The sequence below is a fragment of the Trachypithecus francoisi genome, unplaced genomic scaffold (genome assembly GCF_009764315.1).
Source record: "Trachypithecus francoisi isolate TF-2019V2 unplaced genomic scaffold, Tfra_2.0 Lachesis_group6, whole genome shotgun sequence".
Classification (NCBI taxonomy): Eukaryota; Metazoa; Chordata; class Mammalia; order Primates; family Cercopithecidae; genus Trachypithecus; species Trachypithecus francoisi.
In genome coordinates this window covers 83606722-83616956 of record NW_022681471.1, presented here as the reverse complement: position 1 = coordinate 83616956, position 10235 = coordinate 83606722, and the positions used below count along the sequence as shown (strand labels likewise).

The 10235-nt window shown below is 42.2% G+C and overlaps 1 protein-coding gene across 1 annotated transcript in view; it reads left to right on the top strand.

The window, feature by feature from the left end:
- Window positions 1-5839: 5839 nt before the first annotated feature.
- Window positions 5840-10235, top strand: part of RRAGB (Ras related GTP binding B) — a 39930-nt gene continuing 35534 nt past the window's right edge. The window contains 2 exon segments of the mRNA XM_033201251.1: window positions 5840-6601; window positions 7503-7536. Coding sequence (XP_033057142.1) covers window positions 6510-6601; window positions 7503-7536 — 126 coding nt within the window. The 5' untranslated portion in view covers window positions 5840-6509.

The window sequence follows — 10235 nt, the reverse complement described above, 5'->3', positions numbered from 1 at the left end:
ACTGCAAGCTCCGCCTCCCGGGTTTACGCCATTCTCCTGCCTCAGCCTCCTGAGTAGCTGGGACTACAGGCGCCCGCAATCTCGCCCGGCTAGTTTTTTGTATTCTTTAGTAGAGACGGGGTTTCACCGTATTAGCCAGGGTGGTCTTGATCTCCTGACCTGGTGATCCGCCCGTCTCGGCCTCCCAAAGTGCTAGGATTACAGGCTTGAGCCACCGCGACCGGCCTCAGGTTACATTTTTAAAGAGCGCCCTGGCCGAGGTGAAAGTACATCCAAATGGTTGAGGAACCTTGGTATTTTATTTTATTTTTTTATTTTTTATTTTTATTTTTATTTTTATTTTTTTATTATACTTTAAGTTCTAGGGTACATGTGCATAACGTGCAGGTTTGTTACATATGTATACTTGTGCCATGTTGGTGTGCTGCACCCATCAACTCGTCAGCACCCATCAATTCGTCATTTATATCAGGTATAACTCCCAATGCAATCCCTCCCCCCTCCCCCCTCCCCATGATAGGCCCCGATGTGTGATGTTCCCCTTCCCGAGTCAAAGTGATCTCATTGTTCACTTCCCACCTATGAGTGAGAACATGCGGTGTTTGGTTTTCTCTTCTTGTGATAGTTTGCTAAGAATGATGGTTTCCAGCTGCATCCATGTCCCTACAAAGGATGCAAACTCATCCTTTTTTTATGGCTGCATAATATTCCATGGTGTATATGTGCCACATTTTCTTAATCCAGTCTCTCACAGATGGACATTTGGGTTGATTCCAACTCTTTGCTATTGTGAATAGTGCCACAATAAACATACGTGTGCATGTGTCTTTATAGCAGCATGATTTATAATCCTTTGGGTATATACCCAGTAGTGGGATGGCTGGGTCATATGGTACATCTAGTTCTAGATCCTTGAGGAATCGCCATACTGTTTTCCATAATGGTTGAACTACTTTACAATCCCACCAACAGTGTAAAAGTGTTCCTATTTCTCCACATCCTCTCCAACACCTGTTGTTTCCTGACTTCTTAATGATTGCCATTCTAACTGGTGTGAGATGGTATCTCATTGTGGTTTTGATTTGCATTTCTCTGATGGCCATTGATGATGAGCATTTTTTCATGTGTCTGTTGGCTGTATGAATGTCTTCTTTGGAGAAATGTCATATCCTTTTCCCACTTTTTGTTGGGGTTGTTTGTTTTTATCTTGTAAATTTGTTTGAGTTCTTTGTAGGTTCTGGATATTAGCCCTTTGTCAGATGAGTAGATTGCAAAAATTTTCTCCCATTCTGTAGGTTGCCTGTTCACTCTGATGGTAGTTTGTTTTGCTGTGCAGAAGCTCTTTAGTTTAATCATATCCCATTTGTCAATTTTGGCTTTTGCTGCCATTGCTTTTGGTGTTTTAGACATGAAGTCCTTGCCCAAAATCAATGTGCAAAAATCACAAGCATTCTTATACACCAGTAACAGACAAACAGAGAGCCAAATCAGGAATGAACTTCCATTCACAATTGCTTCAAAGAGAATAAAATACCTAGGAATCCAACTTACAAGGGATGTAAAGGACCTCTTCAAGGAGAACTACAAACCACTGCTCAGTGAAATACAAGAGGACACTAACAAATGGAAGAACATACCATGCTCATGGATAGGAAGAATCAATATCGTGAAAATGGCCATACTGCCCAAGGTGATTTATAGATTCAATGCCATCCCCATCAAGCTACCAATGAGTTTCTTCACAGAATTGGAAAAAACTGCTTTAAAGTTCATATGGAACCAAAAAAGAGCCGGCATTGCCAAGACAATCCTAAGTCAAAAGAACATAGCTGGAGGCATCACGCTACCTGACTTCAAACTATACTACAAGGCTACAGTAACCAAAACAGCATGGTACTGGTACCAAAACAGAGATATAGACCAATGGAACAGAACAGAGTCCTCAGAAATAATACCACACACCTACAGCCATCTGATCTTTGACAAACCTGAGAGAAACAAGAAATGGGGAAAGGATTCCCTATTGAATAAATGGTGCTGGGAAAATTGGCTAGCCGTAAGTAGAAAGCTGAAACTGGATCCTTTCCTTACTCCTTATACGAAAATTAATTCAAGATGGATTAGAGACTTAAATGTTAGACCTAATACCATAAAAACCCTAGAAGAAAACCTAGGTAGTTACATTCAGGACATAGGCATGGTATTTTGTTTTTGATTTACAATAGGAATGCATTGCACATTGGCCCTATTCACCATTATTTGGAATCTATACTTATTTGATTTAGTTCCTCAATCTTTTTCCACGACCTTTCTTCCATTCCCCTCCTCCTACCCCTATTCCTCCTTTTTCCTCTTCTCGTTACCCCTCAATTCCTTCCCTCTTTCCCATCTCCCCACTTCTCCCCCTTTTCTTCTTCATCCCTCCCCTCCCCTTCTTTATCTGTTCCTTCCTCTTCTTACTTCTTGCCTCTTGGCACTTTGAGGCAACTACCAGCAGTTCCTTATGAAGCTTGTGAGGTAGTGAATGTGGGTAGAGAAATATAGCTGATGAGTTGATATAGCCAGATCTTGAAGGTCCTTGTGTTGACACACTTTTTCCTTAAGTTATGGGAGGATTTTAAAGTACAGAAGTAGTCTCCTCTGATTTGTGGTTTAAAAGAGTACTTAAGTTGAGGTTGCAGTGAGCCATGATTGTGCCACTGTACTCCAGCTTGGGTCATAGAGCAAAACCCTGTCTCAAAAACAACAACGACAACAACAACAACAACTACTACTACTACTACAACGACGACAATAAGAAATTTTATCGCACCTGCAATCCCAGCACCTTGGGAGGCCAAGGCGGGCAGATCCCTTGAGACCAGGAGTTTGAGTCTGGCAACAAAGTGAGACCTCAGTCTCAACAAAAACTAATTAATTAATTAATTAAAATAAAGGATCACTTGAGCAGCTTTTAGGGAGGATGGATGGTTTGAAGGAGGGGGAAAAGTATACTGGCAGCAATAGGGAGACAGTAAATATTTTTTTTAACTTGCTTTGTTGCCCAGGTTGGAGTGCAGTGGCACAATCTTGGCTCACTGCAACCTCTGCCTCCTGAGTTCAAGTGATTCTCCTGCTTCAGCCTCCTGAGTAGCTGGGATTATAGGTGCACGCCACCACACCTGGCTAATTTTTGTATTTTAAGTACAGATGAGGTTTCACTATGTTGGCCAGGCTGGTATCGAACTCCTGACCTCAGGTGATCACCCCACATTGGCTTCCCAAAGTGCTGGGAATACAGGCGTGAGCCACCGTGCCCAGCCGAGACAGTAAATTTTTATAAAAGAGTGGTTTAAGGGGCCAATTTGGCTGGTGAAGCCTGGGGGCAGTAGGTGTTGGAAGACATATTTAAAAGCTGCCTTTAGAAAGCAAGCACATATTAATTACATCAAATTTTTGGGGGGATGAGATGATTAATGAAGATCAACTCACTCACTCCCAATCCCTTCCGAACTGCCACTGTGGGAAAATCACTTAGCAGGCTATTGTGGATGTCTAGGCCAGAGATTATGATAGTTGGAACAAAAAGAGCAACAGTAAGAATAAGAGCAGGCAGACAGTAGAAAACCGACTGATCATGACTTGGTCTCATTGACACATATGGAGGACAGTGAATCTAAAGTGACTTCCTGATTTTGGACTCAGGATCTTTCATCAGACAAGGAAAGCCAGATGGAAGCTTGTTTGGGGGTAGTTGGTTGGAAGGAGACAAAAGATTAGCTAGTGATAGAGCGAAGGATCACTAATCCGTGTAGAATAACATTTTTCTTGAGGCAAGGCAGTTGTGGAGAAAACGAATCACACAGGACCCCAAGTGGAAAGTGTGGGAGCAGACAGTGTAACTGCCCAACGGGTTCACCTTGCCTGCCGCTTAGACAGAGCTGATTATCAAGACAGGGGAATTGCAATGGAGAAAGAGTAATTCATGCAGAGCCAGCTGTGCGTGAGACTGCAGTTTTATTATTCAAATTAGTCTCGGGGCATTGAAATTTTTAAGAATAATTTGGTGGGTAGGGGCTTGGGAAGTACGGAGTGTTGACTGGTTGAGTTGGATATGGAATCATAGGGGGCTCTAAGTGAGTTTTTCTTGCTATCTTCTGTTCGTGGGTGGGTTCACAGAACTGTCTGGGCTAGATTACTGGTCTGAGTGCTGTAAGTGAAGTGGGGAAAGTTCCCCTATCCCCCTTGCAGAGCATGCCACAGGGGGAATGGCTCGCTTCTTCAGATCCTCTAGGGGGAGTATGCAGACAGGCAGGCTGTGGGGCTCTGACCCCATGGCAACATCTAGGGGTGAATATAACATTTGGGTGGGAAGGCAGGAGTGCCTATCCTCACCTAGGTCCGTGGGCACAGACCCGAGGGTGGAGCCCTAGCCAGGGACCCGCCTTTCTCTGCCCAGCACTTCCCTACCCCGCTCCTGTATCACAAGCTGGTGCATCGGAATGCAGGGTCTGCAAAATATATCAAACAGTGATCTTAGGTTTTACAACAGTGATGTTATTCCCGGGAGCAATCTGGGGAGGTTCAGACCCTTGCAACTGGAAGCTGCATGGCCCCTAAACTGTAATTTCTAATCTTGTAGCTAATTTGTTAGTCCTGCAAAGGCTGACTGGTTCCCAGGTAAGAAGTTTTTTTTTTTTTTTTTTTTTTTTGGGGGGTGGGAGGAGAGGGAAGGGCTGTTATCAATTTTGTATCAGAGTTAAACTATAAACTAAATCCTTCCCAAGGTTAGTTCGGCCTATACACAGGAATGAACAAGGACACCTTAAAGGTTAGCTGTAAGATAGAGTCAGTTAGGTCTGATCTCTTTCGCTGTCATAATTTCCTCAGTTACAGTTTTTGCACCCTTCTCTTCCTTCCTTCCCATTTTTTCTTCTCAAAGTAATATATGTACACAGTTATGTATAAATAATACATGTAGTATATCATATATATTAATTATAAATAATATAATTACAAACTACACATGTATTAAAATAGCATCTTTAACATTTAAGTATTAATTGATTATATTAAATATAATTGTCATATTATCTTATTATATATCATTTATACATTATAGAAATATATATAGCACAGAAGGGCTTCAGATAAAAAATAATAGTCCCCTGACATATCACATCCTGTCCCCTACCCCACTCTCCAAAAGCAACATCTTTGAACCCCTTTGGGCATTTTTCCTGGTGTGCATACCCCTACTGGTAGTCTTTCTGTTATCAATTCTAGACTTTACTTATTTATAGATGGGGTCTCGCTATGTTGGCCAGGTTGGTCTTGACCTCCTGGCCTCAAGTGATCCTCCCTCCTCAGCCTCTCAAAGTGCTGGGATTAAAGGCATGACCCACCACCCCCAGCCCTAGACTTTATTTATTGACTTCTTACTATGGTATTTCCTGTACTTCCTGTTTTAAACAAGTGGGAAGATGAATGCGTGTGTTAAAATTCCTGACGAATCCCTGGTTTTAGCAATAACGATAATTTATACAGCACTTGCTATGTGGAAGACAGAGTTCTTAGCGCTTTGGATGTATTAATCATTTAATTGTAAACTTGATTGCAAGAATTAACAATAAAAAGCAGGAAGGCAAAGACAATGCTCAGTCTTCCCCGTCAAAAACCATTACCGGTAACCAGCAGTAAAAGAGAAGCTCAGAGGCACTGAAATTGCTACCGGCTCCTTTAATTCTCCATAGCGGATGAGTGGTGCCAGGCTCACCCACATTAAACAGGCTGAAGGCTCCCAGCGCCCTATCCCGCCGGAGGCGCGGAGCCTGAGCCAAGGCCACGTGACGATGACAGACGGCACTCTGGCTTTCCAGGAGCTGTCTCTATGGTATTCTTCCCAGCCCACCCATCCCTTTGGTAGCGGCAGTCACGTGACAGACCTCCGGTTTAGGGCAGATGCCCACGTGATCCTGGCCTGCAGTGGGGTTGCTGCGGTGAGATACCTGGGTTCCTGAAGGGCGGGCGGTTAGGTCGTAACTACCGCCTCCGCTGGCGGACTCTCCGAGCGGCCGGGCTCGGAAGCAACGAACCAGCTGAAGCGTTCACCGCTTAGTGCCTACTGCACCGGTCAGCTCTTTCTGCCTCCTCCGCCTTCGCGGTCCTCACCTCTTTGCGGGTGAAGTTACCTTTGGGTTGCTAGACCTTGGGGCCTGAGGCCCAAACTCGGGACGAACCCCAACCCACCTCTCTTTTCCTGTCATTCTCCAACTCTTACTTTGTACCACGGAATCACTTGGCCTTAGAGCTAGCCAGCTCGGCTGTGCCTTGAGGCCAGGTTTGGGGAGATAAAGGTAACTGTGGGGAAAGCGGCCCCCCAGTGGACAAAGGCGGAGGCAAGAATAGAGCAAGCCTGAGGGCCATAGGCAATGAGAATACGCGGTTGAGGGGCGAAAAAGAAAACAAACAACAAAAAACCCTAAAGACTACTGAAGATTTAGAAGGGACTGGAAAGGACTTGTTGCTCAATGGAAGAATCTGACTCTGAGAAAACGATGGAGAAAGAAAATCTGGGGCCGAGAATGGATCCACCACTAGGGGAACCGGAAGGATCGCTTGGGTGGGTGAAGGGTATTATGTCAAACCTGGAAGTGGGGGTGTTCAAATCGAAGGGAGTATTGTGAATTAGAACACTTCTCCCCACCCCTCCGTGATCAATTGCTTTGATTTACCAGTAATGTTGATTGGTATTATGCTTTGGACGATAGGATAAACTGGAAAGCGAATTGGTGCTAACTGGGCAGAAACAACCCTTGGGAAGGGGCTGATACTCCTGGTGGTGGTGCTGGGGGAGTGTTCTAATTAAAGCAGTTCTGAGTTGCTTTGAATTATCAGTAAAGGAGATTTGCTGTCACCAGGTTGGGGATGGAAAGACTAGGAAGAAGATTTGCATTTCCAGGTCAGAGACCAGTGGCTTGATGGTGCTTTCTGTGCTAATTTGTACCTGAATTTGAAACTTGTATCTACTTTGTGCCTGTGATGAGTGAAATAGGGCTTGGAAGGACAGCTGAAGGATTAAAAAGATACTTCCAGATTTTAAAATTAGGAGGCTGAATGCTTTTTATAAATAGAGGATATTCAATATTCAGTCCTCAAATACAGGATATCAATATACTCTATTTTTTAGAAATAGAAGATATTGTTTGATTAAAGCAGCTGCATTGTTTTGATTCATTTAAGATGATGAAAAATTGAATCTTGAATTTTAATGACTCATTTGTATTCCTAAATACATCTTCCTAGAAGTTCTCTCTTGAACTTCTACTTAGGAGATAGGGAGCATACACACAGTTTTATAATTTAGGAAAATGGGGCCTCTATTCATCTCAGGTCCCACACAGCTGTACTCAGCTGTTGTACTAAACATGCTCTTTTGTACCTCCATGTTTATTTATATTTCATTAATTTCAATTTATAAGGGAATTGGATCATAGAAACTGTTTTTTGGTTTATATCTGCAGGTGGGTGCTACCAAATACAGCCATGAAGAAAAAGGTAAGATGTGTTAGATACGTCAAAACCATGAAGGTAAAGGTAAGAAGTTGATATTCAGGAAGTTTGTGATATATATACACCATCTTTTCTGGACTATTGCAGGAGACTTCTATGTGGTCTCTCTGACTCTCTTCCCCTTGTATGCTATCTGGTTTAATTTTTCTAATATGAAAATCTGACTGAGTCATCTACATACTTAAGAATCTTTAGTAACTTCTTTAAGCCCGTGGAATAAAATCTAAATGATTTCATGGTCCTTTAAAAATCTGTTCCTGACCAAACCCTCTGCCACACGTATGCACCCTATCGCAGCCATACAGAATTTATTGTTCTCCAGATTTACAAATTAATTTGCACTTTGTGTAAGCCATATACCACACACCATACAGGCCTCTGTCTGCACATTTATTTTTAATCTAACTCAAATGTTACCACTATAAGGTCTTATGTGAGTTCTTCAGATGGAATTGGACACACCTTCCTTTGTGCTGTCATAGTACTGTGCCCTACGTTGGGGTTTAGGCAGAATTGCTAAGAGTGCAGCTCAAGCTAATTTCTTAACCTTTTGGGGCTTCAGTTTCCTAATTTGTAAAATGGTAGTAATACTATTAACTGTATCATAGGATTGTTGTGACGTTTAAGTTAGTAAATGCCTGTAGAACACTTAGATCAGTACCTAACATGATTAGCCTTGGCAAGTCTTTCATAGGCAATTAAAAGAGGTACATTGTATAAATTAATAACTGAAGGAAATGTACCATATTTTGCCTTAGCTTCATCTAATAATTCAGTTCTGTAACTACAGTTTGCTAAGGGAATGTTCTTGATGAGCCTGTCTGAAGTTGCTTTCATCAAGAATGCCTAAAAATACCAGAAATTTCTATATGATTAAGAACAAAAATTAGCTTGATTTAATCATTCTGCATTGTATACATGTATCAAAACATCGCATTGTACCTCCTAAATATAAAGTTATTGTTTTTCAATTAAAATTTTAAAGAACAAAAGCAAACTTTTTGTGGCAACTTTAGACTGGCTCAGCAGTGACATTTCCTTAGTGAGATAAAGTTATGTAGCTAAAATTGTTAGATTAAATCAAGCCTGAGTGTAGTATATTTTCATCAATACTCCATATATTTGTAATTTAAAATTTTAATAAAATATCTTGGGATTGAAGGTAGAATATAGATTCCCTTCATTTGAAAAGCAAGGTAAGGCTGAGCACGGTGGTTCATGCCTGTAATCCCTGCATTGTGGGAGACTGAGGCGGGCGCATCACTTGAGGCCAGGAGTTCAAGATCAGCCTGGCCAACATGGCAAAACCCTGTCTGTACTAAATATACAAAAAAATTAGCTGGACATGATGGTGCATGACTGGAATCCCAGGCATGGGATGGTGGCTGAGGTGGGGTGGCTGAGGCACGAGAATCACTTGAACCTGGGAGGCAGAGGTTGCAGTGAGCCGAGATCATGCCACTGCACTCCAGCCTGGATGATAGAGCGAGGCTTGGTCTCAAAAAAATAAAAAGAAAGAAAGAAAAGGAAAGCAAGGTAATTGGAACTATACTTCATAAATTCTAGATTTGAAAGGACTCTCAAAAGTCACTTTACTAAATTCCCTTTTAGTACAAGAGTATACAACATCTTTGACAAGTGCTCTTTGTGTGAGATGCTGACATTGACAGGAAGGCTGCTTACCTTCATGAGGCTACCCTTGCCCTTGGACAATTCTCACTGTCAGATACTCTCTTGCTTTATATATTTGTTTTGATAACTTGCTTGTTCTTTTGATGTACATACTTGGAGCATCTGTTATATGTTAGGCACTGGAGATATGAGGGGACTCTCTCTCCCCTTCCAGAGCTCAGAGTCTTCTGAGAGAGAGGGACAGACCCCCCCCAAAATAAGTAACTGCAGTGCATTATAGTCTTTGCAATAAAATAACAGTGCCATGGGAGGACAGAGGTAAGACACTTAAGTCAGCCTAGAGCATTGGACTCAGAATATTTTCTTGCAAAAATGATCACTGAACCAAGTCTTGAAGGGTAACTGCAATTTAGCTGAAGGAGAAAGAGAATGGATAGTTTACTGGCAGAGAGTACTGCGTGAAACAATGGCACAGATGCAGGACCTTCCAGAGGGTTGGGAGCAATCAGAGGGACTACCAGCAGTTCAATTAAGTGTGGCTGTAAGCTAAAACTTTCAGGCTAAGAGGGACAGGAGATGAGGGATGAGAAGTAGATAGACTAGATCAAGGAGGGTCTTATATGTAGTCTAAGGATTTCATCCTGCAGGCCATGGGAAGCTTTTGAAAAGAAAAAGGAGGGATAGTAATAAATGGAACAAGAGCATAGCAGTAAGTGGAAGGGATGAGATCAAAGGCAGAGGTGGAAAGATTGACCTTGAGCAGAAGGAGGAAGAACTTTCAGTTATATTGCAATTCTCTGCTAGGTAATTCAGTTAACAAAACATTGGGTTATGATAGAACAGGGTTTAGTTTCTTCTAAACGTGGTATTTTTCTAACGTGTTACTGAACATATTAACAGTGCATCTTAATAGCATAGATTCAGTGTAATTCTGTCACCTAAAGGATGTGTGTCCTGTGACAGGTAAGTGTCTGGCTTCTGGAATTCTAAGTATCTCTGCATTCACCCTTGGTTGGGAAGAGTTTAGTTAGTTGTGAGTATCCACACCAGGT